General features: G+C 44.5%; 1 protein-coding gene across 2 annotated transcripts in view; it reads right to left on the bottom strand.

The window, feature by feature from the left end:
• Positions 1–20,210, bottom strand: part of PALM2AKAP2 (PALM2 and AKAP2 fusion) — a 451,866-nt gene that overhangs the window by 173,886 nt on the left and 257,770 nt on the right. For both annotated transcript variants that reach the window (XM_040361140.1, XM_040361141.1), the window contains exon 7: positions 38–114. In XM_040361140.1, coding sequence (XP_040217074.1) covers positions 38–114 — 77 coding nt within the window. The remainder of the gene's footprint in view (positions 1–37; positions 115–20,210) is intronic.

Genomic DNA, 20,210 nt, shown 5'->3' with positions numbered 1-20,210 from the left:
CAAGCCATCCCAAGATTAATGTAAACTGTACACTTACTGTTAATTGCACAATACTTGTCTCTTGTTCTTCGGGTTTTTCAACATCCCTAAATTGCACAATCTTTTTCTTTGAGCCTAGAAGTAAAAATAATTGTGTTTATAAAATGTTGAGCTGACTGAAAATCCTCTGTAAAATTAAAACATATACACAACCAATCTGATCAAAATAATGCCTGTATACCTCCAGGCCAAATCGTATACGTGAATTATGAATGTAGATGAGATTCAGAAGCCCAAAAATGACTAGACTTGAAGAAAATTTTGAAGTCTCCTTGTTAGAAGAACTGCTTTGTATGTGTGTTGCATTAAAAATGCTAGCATTAAACAAGATAACGTAAAAGGTATTCTCCTTAAAAATAAACTAGGGACACAGTGGGGTTAATCTACTAAAACTGGAGAGTGCAAAATCTGGTGCAGCTGTGCATGGTAGCCAATCAGCTTCTAACGTCAGCTTGTTCAATTAAGCTTTAACAATAAAATCGTTAAGCTGATTGGCTTCTATGCACAGCTGTACCAGACTTCTCACACTCTGGGCCAGATTCTCGTAGAATCGGCGTTGGCGTAGTGTAAGCCATTTACACTACGCCACCGCAACTTACTGGAGCAAGTGCCGTATTCTCCAAGCACTTGCTCCGTAATTTGCGGCGGCGTAGTGTGTATGGCCGCGTAATTCAAAGGGGGTGGCTTGTATTCAAATTAAGCGCGCCCCCGTGCCGATTGAACTGCGCATGCGCTGGGCTGAAAAATAGCCCAGTGCGCATGCTCCAGCTCACGACGGAAAACGTCAATGACGAAGACGTGAGCGTCATTGATGTAAAGTCGTATTCAAGAACGACTTAGGAAAATGACGTAACCGACGGAAAAAGCCAACGCGGACCCGACGCCATACTTAACATGGCATACGGCGGACTGGCGTAAGGTTACCCCTCATATAGCAGGGGTAACCTTACGCCTACGGAAACGACGTACGCGACGAGTACGCGACGCATATTTTTCGGGAATCGGTGTATCGGGCTCATTTGCATAGTCAAATGAGACCTGAACGTAAACGTCACCTAGCGGTCAGCGTTGTATTGCATTTAGGATCCGACAGTGTAAGTGACTTACACCAGTCGGATCCTAGCCTAATTCCGGCGTATCCTGTTTTGTGAATACAAAACAATGATACGCCGGCGGGAATTTCGAATTACGCCGGTGTATCAGTAGATACACCGGCGTAACTCTTTTGAGAATCTGGCCCTCTAGTTTTAGTAAAGTATCCCTCTTTGTGCACATATTACCGCTATTGTTCGTTATTGATTCTGTAGCAAGCTGCTCATTTTACATAGCATTGGTTGGCATCAACTTAGCCTCCGGGACTACCTCTTTACCTATGAATAGGCCAGCCAGTGAGCTCCCCCCATAGGAAAAAATATAGAGCTAGAAAATATAAAGCAATCCAAGTGTGCATTCATAAATAACATTTAATAAATAAAGCTTACAAAGCAATTACACATGTTTTAAATTAATAAAATACTCATCATCTTCAAATTTATTTGAATAGCGGCAGCACTGTATAACCCAGGGGTCCTCAAACTTTTTAAACAGGGGGCCAGTTCACAGTCCCTCAGACTGTTGGAGGGCCGGACTATAGTTTAAAATAATATGAACAAATTCCTATGCACACATCTTATTTGCAGTGCAAAGAAACAGGAAAAATCTATTTAATATTTAAAAAATAAAAATACATTTTAATCAACATATTCGTATCAGTATTTCACAGACACTCCTCATCACAGATCCCCTCCCCATCACAGATCCCCCCCATCACAGAACCCCCCCCCCCCCTATCACAGACTCCTCTCCATCACAGATCCCCCATCACAGATTCCCCCCATCAAAAAGCCCCCATATCAGGTCATCCATCACAAAGCCCCTCATAAAAGATCCCCCATCACAGACCCCCCATCACAAATCTCCCCATCACAAAGCCCCCCAACACAAACTCATCTCCATCACAAAGCCCCCTCGTAACAAACACCCCCATCACAGAGCCCCCATAACAGATCCCCATAACAGACTCCCCCATCACAGATCCCCCTATAAGATTCTCCCCATAACAGACTCCCCCATCACAGACTCCTCCACAACAGTCCCCCCCTAATCACAGTATCTCCCCATAACAGACTCCCCCATAACAGACTCCTCCCATCACAGATCCCCCCATAACAGACTTCCCCATCACAGATCTTCCATCACAGACTCCCCCCATCACAGACTCCCCCATCACAGATCCCCCATCACAGATCCCCCACAACAGATCCACATAACAGAGTCCCCCCATAACAAATCCCTCCATAACAGACTCCCCCCATAACAGACTCCCCCATCACAGATACACCATCACAGACTCCACCCATAATAGATCCCCCATAACAGACTCCCCCATAACAGATCCCTCCCTTCTATAATATCACAGCACCCCCGCTGCTACCTTAATCACACAAGACGTGAAGCAGGGCAGGTCCGGACAAAGGTCGGGACTTTGCAAGTTAAAGGCAAGTGATTGATTGCTGGGACCGTCCCGCTGCCTAGTAACCAATCACGCGCGTCTTAACTCAAAAGGTCCCGCCCTTTGTCCGGACCTGTCATGTGTCTCGTCTTGTGTGATAAAGGTAGCAGAGGGGAGGGGGATTGCTGCAATGTTAAAGGGGCAATCCACGGGCCGGGTAAATCACACTGGCGGGCCGGATGCGGCCTGCGGGCCGCAGTTTGAGGACCCCTGGTCTAACCATTTCAAGAAACTATAGGGTTGATTGACAAAAAAAAAACTGGAGAGTGCAAAATCTGATCCAACTCTGCATGGTAACCAATCAACTTCAATTTTTTTTGTCAAAGCTTAACCTCCCTGGCGGTATGATTATGTCAGATTTTAGGTGCTGAAAGCGGTACCATTATTTTGCATGGACATTTGGCGTTTTGTATTGTAGGCCTGTAATTCTTAGGAATAACTCACTTAAATCTGTCCAAACAAGAGTCTAGTAGACATCTCGGGTATGATAAAGTTTGAAAAACAAAATCATAAATTATAATATAATAAATAACTATAAGTAATTATAACAAGATATAATATAATTATAATAAAAATTATTCAATAAAGTAATCAAAAACACTGAAATTTGTTCAGTTGCAGAATTGTCGCTGTCATTACTTTTATTTTTCGATGACGAATTTCCCCACAAATCGCTATCCCTCAATTCTGCAAGTGATTCTAATTTATTATCGTCGTTCTCTAGCTGCTCTAAAACCACTTTTGATATAAAGGGACACTTTTTGGTTGTTATGGACAATCTCCAGTTTCCAGGCAGAAAGAACAGTTTTTATAATATAAAAGTGCATGCAGGACACTGGACAGACCACTAGGGACAAAGGGGGTGTGTATTTTTTTTCATACAGTACTATAATCTATAAGATTACAGTATACTGTATGTACTGTGTTTATTTACTTTTGTTGAATTTGGCGCCGATCTCCGTCCCCGTGTGTCGTAACGTCGCAGGGAACGGAGCTCGGTGGCACACAGGCACTGTGTGAATCGAGCGAGGACACCGCTCGTTCACACATCGGAGAGGCATCGCAGGATCCAGGGGACAAGGTAAGTAATTCCCTGCCTGTGGACACTGCGAGGCGATCCCGAGTCTGGCTCAGGGTTACCGCTTTTGGTTCTGAAATTCCACCCCGAGCCAGACTCGGGAATACCGCCAGGGGGGTTAATTGAACAATCTGAAGTTAGTAGTCGATTGCCATGAAGAGCTGCACCAGATTTTTCACTTTCAAGTTTTAGTAAATCAACCCCAATATACCATAGTGTACCTTATGCTCAATATCTCATAAACTCCCACAAAATAAAAACCCTGGTCGAATATGGTTACATTTTGTTTCTCAGATTATTTTCTTTCTGTCCCAGCAAGGCAATTCGATTATTTTTCTGGACCAAAAAAGCGCCACAGTTTAAATGACTTGTTATAATTACTTAGTTGTCATAGCTTTACATTCCACTTGTTATAGGAAAATCATCCAAACCTTTTTAAAATTGCATTATATTGACCTCTAATATATGTATACATATTATAATATAACCTTTAAAGCCGTATTAAAACCAAAAATATATTTGATTGCAGCCTACCAATCATTAGAGGTGGTAAGTGTATTAGTGTGTTTTTTTATGTCTTTTCCCCCCTGGTTTCACCTTGGGAGCTGTAACATACCACCTGTTGTAGAGAGAAACAACTTTGGAAGAATAAGCACAGGAGGCACAGCAGCATGTCGGTCTGGGGGGTTATTAGCAAACGTATTAGTAGATTTAATTACATTAACATATTGAAGCCAAACTCCAGCTCACACGTTATAATCAGGTACAGCAAACCTTTTTTTCTTTTTGGGATGCAGGTTTTAAATAAATAGATAACAGTTGATTGTTTTAGTCACACCTGTTAGGCCTCGTACACACGGCCGAGGAACTCGACGTGCCAAACACATCGAGTTCCTCGGCCAGTTCAGCCCTGAAGCCGCCGAGAGCTCCCATAGAACAACGAGAAAATAGAGAACATGTTCTCTATTTTCTCGACGAGTTCCTCGGCAGGTCCATCGGGCCGAAAGTGTACACACGACAGAGTTTCTCGGCAGAATCCGGCTCTGACCGAGTTTCTCGCCGAATTCTGCCGAGAAACTCTGTCGTGTGTACGAGGCCTTAGTGTTAGGTGGTTTGTCTCATTCATGTAAATGGGTGCATTATGCTGGAGAGCTTGTGAAAAACAACAGATTTGCTGGCTGGATCACAAGATGAAACTAGAAGAAAGAAATCCTAAAAAAAGAAACCTAATGCAGCTGTCACATCTAAACATTGCTAAGCTACAATATAATAAATGTTTGCTTTTGGGTGTAATACTGCTTGAAGTCGTCTTCTTTAAACTAAATAAACCCAGCCTGTCCACTTTTGTACCCTCCTCATTTCGCCTACAGCATTCATATACTATGGTGCATATGGTGTTCCGGCCAAAAATAAATAAAAATAAATTAAAAGCCAGAAGCTACACATACTACAGCTGCTGGCTTTTGATAATAGGACACTTACCTGTCCTGAGTCCAGTGAAGTCAGCACCGCAGCTGATGTTTCCATCAGCTGTCGGGTGCTGCTGCCGCCATTGCGGGTACGGGTACCGGGGAGTGTAGCCATTCGGCTTCACGCTGGGAACCCAACTGCTCATGCTTGAGTCCCTGCTCCTCTTTTTTATTGGCCCGGCGGCCAGGGGAGGAGGAGGAAGCCCTGCGGTGATGTCACGGGCCGCGGCCTGGAACTCCCAGAAGTGGGAAAGATATCCTGTCCCCCAATTGTGGCACCGGGGGGGGGGGGAATCAGATGAGCGGAAATTCCACTTTAGGGTGGAACTCCACTTTAAGGCTGGCTTGCATCACATGTCTTTATTTCCTTTTTCATACCTCTCAAGGATTTGATCTCTTTATTCCTGCTGCTGGCACCACTCTGGAGACCGCTAGCCGGGATATAAGGTGGAGAGCAGTTGGGATCACTCTGCATGGGATAGGATCCAGCACTACAGAGGAGGCATCAGCTTATGCGGCTCTTGCCCCCTACTACAGCTCCAGCTTTACAAATAGTCCTGCTGCATTGCACTTTGATGCTCTGGAACGATGGGTCAGCAAGCCCAGTCACCTGTCCACGATCTACTGGTATTTCATGATTTACAGGTTGCTGACCCCTAATTTATTGCATGGGGTTGCTCTGGGGTTTGATGCACACGGTGCAATGCATTGGTTAAATTTTTGCTGTTTTCCCTTTTTAAAAATAATAGTTATACACTGCATTTATCCCTATGCACAGCAGCTTGTTGCATTGTGTTATAATGTGTGGAAGGCTCTGCATGATGATAAAACATGACCTATTTGTCCCAAGCAATAGCACATAAGGCATATTGTCTTTTCAATGCAGTTACGCCTTTTGTCTGGTGTGAATCAGCCCTTATGAACCAGAGCAATTTTTATATTTCTGTTATGGGGCTATTGATTTAGCACTTCTTTTGTCTACATTTTTTTTCCGACTTTTTTCAGGTTAAACAAGGCTTTCTTTAGGTAATTGTCTAGCAAAAAAATAAAATTTTCCTTGTTATCTATAGACAAAAAGGTAACACATCTAAAAAATATTCTAGTTGATCTACGTTGTGTTTTTTTTTTAAACAACTAGTGTCACTGTAAATAAAAAGTATACATTTTATTTAATAATTATTATTATTGACACATTTTACAGATTTTTTTTAAAGTGGCACCAAAAATTAATAACCCACAGTAATAATAATGGTTAAAATATATAACTAAGAAAAAGAAAACCATCGGAAAATTAATAGCTAAGATGAGAATGGAAAAAAGGACAAACCCAGGGGGTGTCTGACCACGGAAGCTTTTTTATCTTAATGTATCATAATACATTAAGATAAAACACCTTCTGCCTTTACAACCACTTCAACTAAAGATTAATAAAGGTTATTAAGGTAAAAATGTAATTAAAAAAAAAAAGTCACATATTTGAACTGCAAATAAATAAAACTGAGATAATGCAATGTAACAAACTATTGTAATTTTGTATTTCTGAATGAATCAATCTTCTGAACACTGTTGTGACTGCTGGGATTTGCCAGTAAAAGTGGCAGAGAAACTGACAGCAGGGGGAGATGGACAGGGTGTATTACATACATCTTGTGTACTTTGTTAAATTACAAAACACATGTAACACAACTGTAGCACCCGCTAGTTAGGTAGGTGCTAGAGATAGATTGTTGTAGGATATGTAAATTTAGGTAGCTTTCTTTGATCTGATCTGGGCTAGGAGTGGCTCAGGGTAGCAGCTGGTGACTCACAGGCAGAATCACTGAGACCTTCCTCTTCTAGAAAGTTCTGGAAAAAGAGGGGGAGGGGAGAGGTGGAGCTGCCTGGGGTGTTTTATGGAGCCCTGACCAATCCTTAAATACCTAGGGTCAGCCCAGCTGGAGAAGAGTTGTTCGGGTTAAAGAGCTGGAGATGGAGTGCTAGGATGTCATGGCCTTTGAGGAAGCACCCCAGTATGGGGGGGGGACTTTGGGCCTGGGCTCGGGTGCGGACGGACCATCGAACAAACCACAGGGATGTCCTGGACAGGGGGCACAGGAGGAGCAAGAGAGGACAGCAAGAGAAAGCACTGCCAGGTAAGTCTCCAGGGAGAGGAACAACTGGTCGCAGCCAGGAGGGCTGGTGAGTGACATGCACAGGCCTGAGAGGACTGGGGAGGCACGTCTGAGAGGACTGGGAGGAGGATGCAGTCTGGGATGGATGCAGAACCAGCAGCGGGGACTATGGTGTCATGGGCAGTGGAGAAAGGCAGCTGCAGCCAGGAGGGCTGGCAGGGCCATAAGATGGGTTACTGGGCTCAGGACAGCTAGCACCAGGACCTTTTAACTACCTGCTACATTTTAGGGGCCTACGGTCCCTGCCTGCAAAAGGCAATTGCTAAGGCCTGGCTAAGTCAGTGTCAGGCCTAATCACTTTGTGCTAGCTGTGCCTGAAGATTAGAGAGGAAGCGATTTGCAGGATGTGAAAGATCTGAAGGTTATAGAAAAAACAATGTGCTGGAGGAGAAGTGGAGTGTATAGACAGGATTGTATATAGTTTTCTCAAGCAAGTTCTATCAATTCTAATGGGCACCCCATATTTCCCTTCCCCCATCCAAGTTTAATCCCCTCAATAAACCAAAAATAAACTAAGCACATTATCTGTTCTATGTCTCTGAGTGTCTGAGGGGTGAATGCCAGGCTGGGCATGGTGACAAACGGACCACATTTTTTAGCAGCCCCTACGGGGTTTCCACTACATTTGGTGGCTCGTTCTGGGACCACCTGTTCATGGGTAACCCGCCAGCCATTGCCCCTAGCAACCGAAGTTGATCGAGCTAGGGAAAAGTGCTTCATTCCACCACCAGTTGAGGAACTCAACCCAGGGCAAGGACTAATGTGCTCTGCCTGCTATTCAGTACTACAGTAACAAGTGCTGTTGCCCATAGCAACCAGCAAGGGGCCATTTGCCTATTATTGCTACTTGCTTACCCAGTTGCCCCAACTGGTGCTGGGACGCTGGATATTCTGAACGTTGACTCCAAACTCGTGCAGCGGAAAAGTCAACAGTCATCTATTTCCACTTGCCTGGGCACATTCGGTGCCGAGAGACATGTCTGGACAAGTCCTGCTAATCTCAGCATGCCTGCAAACTTCAGTTTGTCTAACAAGGGGTTACAGCAGCACGCCAGGGGAGGGAGCCTGCCTATCAGTTTCACAGACACCAGCCTGTCAGGAAGCAAGGGGGCAGTGCCACGCCCTAGAGGAGACCCAGCATTTTTTGCTAGCAGACAACACGAGGCGAAGGAGCAAGATGGCAGAGGGTGCTTGTGTATGCCCAGCACTGACCTGGTTGCCTGATCTGCATGAGCGGACACTGGTGTCTGTTTGGAGCATCATGGGGACTTCGTCCTCGGAATGATTGATGGGATGTAGCGACTGTGCCTGCAGTGTCCAGAATGCTGGATACCAACCGCCATGGTCAGTGCCTGGATCCGGTGCTGTCATTGTAGTGAATAGCTCATCCGGCTTGCATCCAGCCAGCAGGAGCCACAATACTACAATGTGGACCTGCCCTCAGGACTTTGTCACGTGCAGCCGTGGACATCCCGGAAGGCCGGAGCGGGCCCTGAGTAATCACCGAAAGGCAGGGTAGTGTCTGAGCCTGGTGACTCCCTTGCGAAGACAAGTGACGTAGGAGAAGAGGAGTCTGTCGTGGCCTGCGGCCTGGTCAGGGACCTGGTAACTATAAGTACTATCATACAGGAGCCAGATAATGTCCCTGTCTGCTGCTTCTATGTCCCTTACTATCCCTATCTGGAAGGAGAGAGTGCTGGAGGGAAGAATGCCCTCAGGTGAGCCAGAAGGGAAAGGTGAGTGCATGGCCACAGATTGGGGTTCCCCCAGTTTGCAAGCGGAGTTCAGGTCCCTGGAAAAGATAGCAGATTGGGCTGTATCCCAAGTCCAGGATAACCAGTCCAGGGTGGTAGATGTTCCAGATCTGGCTAAAGGAGATGAAGAAGCTGCAAGAACCCCCAATAGTAGCAGATATATTTTCCTGAACAGACCCTCCACCACCCAGACCAGAGCAGCTGAATACAGGCAGTGGGTCAAGAGGTCACCGAATGCTTGTGTCCTCCCTTGAAAAGGAAAGCCCAGAGAACTGCCCAAGTTTTCCCGATTCCAGAGGAAGGTTCAGCGCAGAGATGCTCTGGAGTGGGGTCTGGACTATCCCTATGTCCCTCCCGAGACCATGGATGTCATCAAGAACTCCCAGGGAGAGTGGGAGAATGGTTTGGTCTGGGAATATTTGCACATCCCCAAGCCTTTGCGGCTGCCAGAGTGTGAAGAGACCTGGGCCCGCTTTGAGGACATTCAGCCTGAATGGCGGCTGGGGAGAGAAATCCATAAAGACTGAATGTTAATCGTGAAGGCAGTACAGCCTGTGAGGAGCCACTCAGTCTTCATCAGGGAGGAAGGGGGAGGTAGGAAGAGACTGCCTGACCCACATTTCTATGTATGAGAGGACTGTTGGAGAGTACAGCCTGCCATGGAAACTTGCCACATACATTGCTGGAGGGTAGCTGAATGTGTCCCTTTTCCCTGACTTTTTGCAGGATCAGACCGGCCTGCCACCCTGTGCCGTGCCCAATGGATGGACCCTTTCCTGTTGCAAGGACACTGAGGGTGAGGTCTGATCCTTAAAATGAACTCTTTAAGGAACCTGTTTGTCCAAGGAGGGGGCCCCTCCTATCAGGAATTCCAAGAAGAACTGTTGCCTCGTAATAATGTGTTTTTCCCTTTAATGTTCTGTCAACAGGTTATAACAGGCAAAATGTATTTTGAAGTGGCCCTTGTGCTATTGTTGTTGTTATTTCTGTCTGTAGGTTTATAACCCCTCCTACTAGAATTTTTGTAGAGTGTACAGGTAGCTGGAAGGATAGGATATTGTTTTGTTTGTTTTACAGGACTCCTTTGGATGGCTGTCTATCTACCTCTGGCTGGAGCTGTGGATCCTGTGGACAGAGGATTTCCCTTGAGGGGGATATACTCTGGTCCAATGTATATTGTTTATTTTTTTTAGTGGTAGGGATGTTGTAGTTAGGTTTGAAATGTATTGTACATGCTGTAAATACTGTAAATAAATGACTTTCTATTTTTCTATTTATTTATTTGTACATATTCCCCCTGCCCAAGTTTGTTTCCTTTCCCCCCCTCCAATTTATCTTGCCCTTGCTCCTGGGCCCAGGCACCATTTTTCCAAATTTTCCCAGCCAAGGGACTGGCTGGATTTTGGTGGGGGATGAGTGTAGCACCCTCTAGGTAGGTAGGTGCTAGAGATAGATTTTTGTAGGATAGGTAAATTTAAGCAGGCCTGGCTGCCAGCCAGGTCTGTTTGTTTTGATCTAATCTAGGCTGGGAGTGGCTCAGGGTAGCAGCTGGTGACTCACAGGTAGCATCACTGAAACATCCCTCTTCTTTCTAGAAAGTTCTGGAAAGAGAGGAGAGGTGGAGCTGCCTGGGGTGTTTTAGGGAGTCCTGACTGATCCCTAACCTGGATTGGCAGGGGACAGGCCTCCTTAAATACCTAGGGTCAGCCCAACTGGTGAGGAGTTGTTCTGGTGAAAGAGCTGGAGATGGAGTGCTAGGCTGTCCGGGCCTTTGAGGAAGCTCCCCAGTCTGGGGGGGTGGTGACCTTGGGCCTGGGCTCGGGTGAGGATGAGACCCTTGTACAAACCACAGGGGTGTCCTGCACAGGAGGCACAGGAACGGCGGTGGAACGCATGCCAACCTTCGAGCGTGAGCCTGGTGGTATGTGGTTCCTTCCAGCGTTACATGCGGGCTATCCCCTGTCCCGGGAAAAGGCACCTACACATGTAAGCAGACACTCTGTGTTTGCTTTTAATGAAACAATATTACGCTATTGGTTCCCTCCTTCTCTTATTTTCAATAGGTCACCATGGTGGAGAGGAGGGCGCATAAATACTAATCTCCTGATATATCCCTAAGAACATCCAACCAAGCCTCAAGATTACATAAATTAAACACCATTTGATGGTTGTCTGGTGAGTAGGACATCCTAATTGGGCACATTGGGTGTGGGGTTTGGATACACTGCCAAGTGGTGATGCTTTTATTTCACAACACGTTCTATTGAAGATACTGTACATCACTGAAGATTTTATGGACTGTTTAAAGGACTTTTAAATTATTATTGGTTTACAATTCACATTTTATTGTATCTTATATACTGTATGAGTTTTGTTATGATATAACTGGCACTCTAATATAGTTGGTAACACATTTGTATCACCTGGCGCCCTCTTACTACTTTATTTTTTCACTCAAGTTAGTTCAACCAAACTTTCAGAGGAGCAGCTATCCAATTTTATTCATTTATATTTCAGTTTATTTTTGACGGGAGCTTTTTCATTTTCACTGTTAGTGAACTGCTTAAATAAAAAAAACAAGACTTTCTATATAATTATTTTGATTTAATAGTTGAAATGCCAAATTTCTTTGTGGATTATAGGCCAAGTCACATCATTGTATTGACACATGTTATGCCAATGTCAGATGTGTTTGGGCAGCTCATTTAAAATTAATGGACTTCTAATGTGCCACAGGGTGCATTATTGAGCGATAGACTCACAAAGCATGTAACACATCAAGAAAGCGAAAATACATTTTCCTGAGAATGTTTGGGAGCAAGATGAAGACAAAGAAAGTCAATGTCTTGGTTAAGCTAGAAGTAAAAAAACACCTTGGGAAAAAAAGGATATCTTAGGCCTCAATACAATCTAAAACCTGTGTAACACTAATGCCGCGTACACACCATCACTTTATGTGATGAAAAAAAACGACACTTTCTGTGAAGTAAAAAATGACGTTTTTGAAACTTCAATTTTCAAAGACGAAGTTGCCTACACACCATCGTTTTCTCACAATGATCTTGCAAAGTGAGGTTACGTTCCACCACGTTTTACCATTGAAGCTTGCTTCATAAGTAGCTTCTGGGCATGCGTGGATGAAAAAACGTCTTAGAAAACGACGTTATTTGCTACACACGGTCAATTTCTGTGAAGTAAAAAGTGCACTTTTGAAAAACGACACATAAAATTGAAGCATGCTTCAATTTTTTTTGGTCGTTTTTTAGAAGACATAAAACGACGTTTTCCCCCACACACAGTCAATTAAAGTGACGTTTTTAAAAACGTCATTTTTTTTCATCACATAAAGTGATGGTGTGTACGCGGCATAAGAAGGGCTCTTTATATGATGAGGCCGCCAACCCAGAAACTTGCATTTCAGGGGTGATAGTAACGAGTAAGGCAACCTTATGAGTGAGGGAATACATGGGGATATCTCCTATAGGCTTGTCTAGTAGTGTCTGAAGAACTGTTGAAACCAGGTTGTGATCATATTGTGTCACTGAGGAGTGTGCGAGGGAAGTAGGGTGAGCTGAACTGTTCTGGGTTCAAATTGAGTTTGGCGAACTTCAAAGATGTTTAGATGCTGAATCCAAACCCTGCTGAAATTAATGGGAGCCAAATCTGTGAAAATTAAAATTTTCTGGGCTAATAGGCAAGGGGGTGTCAAAAAATAGCATGTTGGGTGGGCATTGATCTGGGGAACATGTACCACAGCAAAAAAGAAGAAAAAAATCTAAATTCCATTTCGCCAGAAGCAGTGCTTTTTAAAAAAACAATAAAAATTCCCAAATCCTGTCTGAGGAGTGCCCTAGTCCTGCATGTGAAGGGGTGCATCTCTGTAATGCGAAAAAAAATGGTGCTGCACTGACATTTACAAAGGGCAAAAAGTGTTTCAAATTGCCGCTGAAAGACATTCCATTGACACCTTCTTTAAAAAAAAAAAAAAAGTGCACAGACCCCTCCAAGGGTCTGCTATGTATTTTGGGGAACCTGTGGACTTTGGACCTTTTGGTCCCCGGGACAGGAGATCTGGGTGATTTGGAAAGACCCACAGAATGTCCACCAGGACTGAGAACCATGTCCATCAGAACAATCTCCATCTCTTTTCTGAAAAACAGACATGGAAGAAGTTTCTGAGATGAAAAAAGAGTAGATCAGGCTAAACTGAGCATACAGAGTCACCAGGGCATCTATTACAAAAGCATGAAGATCCCTGGTCCTGGCAACAAACTTCTCCAGTCCACCTGAAAACCCCCCTCCAGCCTAGGTGGGTGTGTGGTTGCAGGTATATTGCCACAAACATGGCTCCAGCTGCATGAACAAACCACTCATTCACGTGGCCAGAGTGCCTCTGTAAATGATTGCCTAATTATGTTTTTTTTTGTTATTTTTTTTTAACAGCCTTGGGGGCCTGGGATTTGGTCAAATATCAGGGGTCTAAACACATTTGAGACACATAAAGAAACTGAGAATGCGATAGGCAATCTCTGCAGCAACAGTTGCACTGCAGAATGAATGCACAAGAATCGCTCTATACAGAGGCTCCCTGTTCATTCACAAACTGATGCATAGTAAACACAGTTTACTATGCTTCGGTAATGAATGTACACAGGAGTGTTTGGTACCAATCACTCACTGTGTTAATTCAAGAAAGGAAAGAGCTTGTAAAGATGACATGTTTACTGACATCCTCCCTCCCATTCTAAAACAGAACCTCTTGTATGCTCGCAGCAAACAGCCGGCAGGAGGGAGAGGAGAAGAAGCTGGAGGTAGAGGAGAAGAAGCTGGAAATGCAGCAGGGACACACACAAATGCATCAGATCTGCAGAGAAAGGGATTCATAGGAAGTGATCATAGTGGCAGTGGAGGGGAACCCTGAAACAGAACTGCCTGCACCATAAAGCTGCCCGGGCCCAGGCCCGGTACTGGAGGGAATGTGCTACCCACTTATCAGCGGCCCTATCTGTAGTGTACAACTAAGAACATTTATTTTCCATAAAATTACCATATTACAGCATATTACAAGGGTATCCTATCCCTGTTGCATAAATGTGTAGCAAGTTGACAGGCCTCCTTCGATCTAATGAGAACTGCCAGGGATAGCTGACATCCTGTATGTAGTGGGTTGTGAGGCATGGTGGGTGCAGAGTAGTTAAAGTTTTTGGGCGCCAGACACTTCTTGAATGCAAAAAAAAGTTTATTTCTCTTAACAATCTTTTTGGGGGAAAGAGAGTTAGGGCCAGGACACCTTTAGGTAGTTGCAAGATTGATTGACAGACTCTGAGACAAGCCTTGTCGTGGAGAGAAGGCAGATATGGACTTTAACCTTCCCTCCCCCTCCTTTTCACTCGGATCCCCTGATAGCTTCAAGAGGAAGTTCTACCCTTCCTCCCATCATCCTGTCTTTACAGACCCCAGAAGGAATTTCTGACGTCGGAAGGACCTTTAAACTTTGTAACAAGAACTGATTTGAGCTATATGGAGAGGCCCTTATATGAATTGACCAATGACAGACTCACAAGGGGAGTGGGAGGATTGATGGGTGTGCATATTTTTGTGATGTTGTAATTTCAATAAAGCTAAAGAGAGGAGGATTTCTCCTTCCTGTTGGGATTGAAGTCGAGAGAGGTGAGCATGTATTCTGTTCATAGATTACATTGTTTCACCCATAGTAATTTGGGTCTTCCGGCAGAAAATGGGTAACCCTGAGTTTATCAGGATATCAATTAAGTAATGAGTCCACATCAATAGGAGGACAGGCATACAGGGAAACGCATCCAGCAAGATGCCACATCTGCACGTGCAGGAATGCTGTCTCCCATGGAAACAGTCTTTAACAGTTTCTAACACAAACGTAACAGTTCTTTCACCTTCACTACAATCACTCCTTGTAGTTCTTCAGCCCACTGATCTCCCCGTTTCTCACTAGACAAGATGATTCGCTGCCACTGAATCCCTTGAGCGGTGGTATCTTCCTCAAGCGTCACCCCCGCTTCTCTACTGGGTCCCTAGCTTGGCATTCAAGATAACTCTCAAGCTTCACCCCGCTGGCCTGCTCGGTCCCTAGCTTGACACACAAGGCTGCTCTGAAATCGTCACCTCCACTGGCTGGGTCCCTGGCTTGATTCCCACTGAAGTTTCTCGATTCTTCCAGCAGGCCAAGGGATTCAAGAAAACTCCTGCCTATTGGCTGAGATAACCTGTATAGCCATAACCTGACCTTGCGTTGCCCTTTTCATATCTAGTACCACTAAGTACCCGGCCACCTAGTGGTAGAAGATAAAAGTGCAAGAAGGTGCAATAAACTGTATAATCTGAATACTGATATATAAATCTTCTCTTCCAAATGCAGCAGAGGAAAAGATGAAAAGCAAAAACTGTTATCTGTCACTTTGTAAGTGCCCTAAAATCACAGCCACAACTAAAGGAGAAAAGGTCGGATGCCTTGCAATTGAGTACAGGTTGTCTAAAATGCCATACCCCACCTGGAAACTTTTAAAGAAGAATATGCTGCAATCATTACAGCTATGTGCAAAGCACTCACTAAATCTTTTAAACAATCAGCTGCCTAGAAAAATCACATCAGCAGTTGTGGGCAGAGCTTTTGATGTGCCCTAGCTTTTGTCAACATTGTGCTGATTTTTCGTTTTCATTTGAGCTGCTTTTTAATTATGCCACTGGAATAGCAGACCAGGACAAACAATATGTGTGCAAACAGGAAAAGCCAAAACATCATACCTGCGATACACATTTATTTTTGAAGAATGCACACAGTAAAAGAATATCAGTACACTATGAAAAACATATGAGTTACATATGTAATTTGCATATCTATACAGACACAACTTAATGTATATTAATATTTTGTTCATTAAAGTGGAGGTTCACCCGGAAATTGCTATTTTTAACCTTAGATTGATGCTCATTTAGTCTAGGGGAATTGGCTAGTTTATTTAAAATCAAAGCTGTACTTACCTTTTTAGAGAGCGATCGTCTCCGCCGCTTCCGGGTATGGGCTGCGGTACTGGGCGTTCCCATTTTGATTGACAGTCTTCCGAAAGGCTTCCGACGGTCGCATCCATCGCGTCACGATTTTCCGAAAGTAGCCGAACGTCGGTGCGCAGGCGCAGTATAGAGCCGCACCGACTTTTCGGCTCCTTTCGGCTACTCGTGACGCGATGGATGCGACCGTCAGAAGCCTTTCGGAAGCCTGTCGGAAGACTGTCAATCAAGAAGGAACGCCCAGTCCCGAAGACCAATACCCGGAAGCGGCGGAGAAGATCGCTCTCTACAACGGTAAGTACTGCTCGGATTTTAAAACAACTAGCCGATTCCTTTAGACAAAACGAGCATCAATCTAAGGGTAAAAAAAAATGTATGGGTGAACTCCCGCTTTAAACATACATTTAATTACCTTGCGAACAGTTTTACATATGTGTTCTGGTCATTAAGATTAAGGACCATTTTACAAAAGACCCGCCATACTGTTTTTACTCAGAGGACCCATACACGCGGGTGTTTTTAGGTCCTGTGTCCTCAAGCATGAAATCTCCCGTGCCCGGGGAGCTGCAGCTGCCGCTGTGGGGCATTAGGAGAAATACGCTGTATGCACATGCATAATGCTAATGCGGATGTAGCAAGGTCCCAGGCCTCCTTTAGTCTAATGAGAACCTCCAGAGCCAAGGACAGCTGACATCCTTCGGTATAGAGTGGGTTGCAAGGCATAGTGGGTGTAATGCAAGCTAGATTCATGGGAGCCAGACACTTCTTGAACGCAAAGAGTTTTTTTTTTCTAGAACAGAACAGTGGTAGAGAGGGTTTAGGGCCAGGACATTCTTAGATAGTTGCAATGTCAATTAACAGGGGGAGGCTTTGAGAGGCTTTGAGAGGGACATAAATGTGCATGAGGAGGGTCTGAGGTGGAACACAAAAAAGTGGGTGGGGGACTCTGAGGGGTCATAAATGTGTGTGAGGGGGGCTTTGATGGGGACACAAATGTGTAAAAGGGGGCTCTGAGGGGGGCACAAATGTGTATCTGGGGTTTTGAGGGGTAGACAATTGTGCAGAGGGGGGCTTTGAGGGGAACACAAATGTGCATGCTGGGCTCTGAGGGGGGGCACAAATGTGTATCAGGGGGCTATGAGGGGTACACAAATGTGTATGTCGGGGGGTTTGAGGGGTACACAAATAAATGTGCGTTGAGGAATCTGAGGGGTTGGAAAATGTGCATCAGTGGGCTTTAAGGGTGGCACAGGGAGCTCTGAGGGGGACACAAATGTGCATGGGGGAATCTGAGGAGGACACAAATCTGTGTGAAAGAATCTGAGGGGGACACAAATGTGCATGGGGGAATCTAAGGAGGACACAAATGTGCATGGGGGAATCTAAGGAGAACACAAATGTGCATGGGGGAATCTAAGGAGGACACAAATGTGCATGGGGGAATCTAAGGAAAACACAAATGTGCATGGGGAATCTAAGGAGGACACAAATGTGCATGGGGAATCTAAGGAGGACACAAATGTGCATGGGGGAAACTAAGGAGGACACAAATGTGCATGGGGGAATCTAAGGAGGACACAAATGTGCATGGGGAATCTAAGTAAGACACAAATATGCATGGGGAATCTAAGGAAGACACAAATGTGCATGGGGAATCTAAGGAGGACACAAATGTGCATGGGGAAATCTAAGGAGGACAGAAATGTGCATGGGGAATCTAAGGAGGACATAAATGTGCATGGGGAATCTAAGGAGAACACAAATGTGCATGGGGAATCTAAGGAGGACACAAATGTGCATAGGGAATCTAAGGAGAACACAAATGTGCATGGGGAATCTAAGGAGAACACAAATGTGCATGGGGAATCTAAGGAGGACACAAATGTGCATGGGGAATCTAAGGAGGACACAAATGTGCATAGGGAATCTAAGGAGAACACAAATGTACATGGGGAATCTAAGGAGGACACAAATGTGCATAGGGAATCTAAGGAGAACACAAATGTGCATGGGGAATCTAAGGAGGTCACAAATGTGCATGGGGAAATCTAAGGAGGACACAAATGTGCATGGGGAATCTAAGGAGGACACAAATGTGCATGGGGAAATCTAAGGAGGGCACACATGTGCATGGGGAATCTAAGGAGAACACAAATGTGCATGGGGAATCTAAGGAGGACACAAATGTGCATGGGGAAATCTAAGGAGGGCACAAATGTGCATGGGGAATCTAAGGAGAACACAAATGTGCATGGGGAATCTAAGGAGAACACAAATGTGCATTGGGGAATCTAAGGAGGACACAAATGTGCATGGGGGAATTCAAGAAGGACACAAATTTGCATGGGGGAATCTAAGGAGTACACAAATGTGCTTGTGTGTGTGTGTGTGTAGGGGGGGAGGGCTCTGTAAGGACACAAATATCCGTGAGGGGGTGGGGGGCTCTAAGGGGGACATAAATGTGCATGGGGCTGTGATGGGGACACATATGTATGAGGGGGTCTATGAAGGGGACAAAAATAAGTGGGGGTTCTGAGAAAAACACAAATAAGCGGGGAGGCAGATGTATAAGGAGACTCTGATGGGAACAAAGATGTAAGGCCCCATGCACACTGGACGTTTAGTTTAGGTGCGGGCGGAGAATAAAGGAGCACCATCCAGCACCACTGCCAGCTGGCTGTCAAAATTTATCGTATTCTGCTGCTGTGGATCATTTATAAATAACTGATTTTTTTTGGCCCACAAATTTGTGTAAAATATACGACCCTCGGAGTGAAAAGTCCTAGACTATGGACTCGATCTGATCTCCAGTCACCTTTATTGTAAGTCGCCTTATCCATTGGATTGGATGCACCCCCTTCCGTCGCCTGTAAAAGCAATCCTGCATTTCTAAAAACAATTCCGGGGTTATGGCTGACAGCTACAGCCCTACCTCCAGTATAACCAGTTGAAGTCAATTAAGTACATGTATGTGATTTGAATGTGTTCTGTCAAAATTGGCGTGACCCATGAGATTAGGTAGTGATATTCTGCCAGCTGCGCATGCGAGATTCAGCAAACGAGAATACATTTTCCATTATTAACAAATGTATCTTTGCTGATTCTCATTCTCTGGTATCTACTGTACATACCCACTGGCTTAGGTTTTGTACCTATCCACAGCTACCATTTAAGTGCAAATCTATAGTTCATTCAGACAGGCGTTGACACCTGTTTTGCATGCAGATGTTGTTTTCTGCATCTGCCTTAGAGCTGCAGGTAGCCTATACAAAAGGATGCATAAACACAGCCACATATCAGAATTTGGCATGCATGCAGGAGCAGCTGTACGGATCTGAGTGCAGACAGGGTGCGCTGAAATCATATAGGATGATATTAAGACTGCAAATGACTTGCGCATTCTTCCAGTATTTAATTAAAAGTTGACAGCGACTAGTACCAGTATGTAGACTTTACATTTCCTTATGTTCTCGGCTGGAAGATAGTTTATTTTATCTTACTTCGCTTTATCTCCAACTATAAACAACACATTATAAATCCCCATGGAAAAAAGGTCAAGGCATCTGTTCCTGTTTAAATGTCCTTTCATTTGTGTTGTGTACAGATACTGCAAATGTTTTATGAAGGAAATGGCATTTAAATGATATTTAGGAATTACAAACTGACAAACTATTTGTTAAGACTTTGAGAAGTGCTGGCATTTGTAGGGGTTTATTTTGGCTAAATTATCCGCTCTATCCTTTGAACATATATTTGTTATCTCCTACAGTTTCTGTTTACTTGTATGATGCATTGTTCATTGCTTGGTTATTATTAAAGACTGCATTCAAGCTTATTAAAGTGTTTGTAAAGCGTAGACATGAAATATGAACAAAGCATATCCCTCTATAGTGTGTCTCAATCCAGAGCACTTAGGCCGAGTACTCACGAGCAAACATGTCCGTTCGAAATGTCCGACGGGCTGTTTCCGGCGTACAAGGCTGTTTTTTCATTTGGCCCGCTGGCTTGTACACACCAGCGGACGATATTTCCCTGCGGACCTGAACGCGTGCACGTAATCCACGTTTGACGTCACTATAAAGGGAAAGGCCAAAGTCAATGGCG

The sequence above is a fragment of the Rana temporaria genome, chromosome 1 (genome assembly GCF_905171775.1).
Source record: "Rana temporaria chromosome 1, aRanTem1.1, whole genome shotgun sequence".
Taxonomy (NCBI): domain Eukaryota; kingdom Metazoa; phylum Chordata; class Amphibia; order Anura; family Ranidae; genus Rana; species Rana temporaria.
The sequence above is the reverse complement of the archived record's forward strand: the minus strand, read 5'-3'. Positions and strand labels throughout refer to the sequence as shown.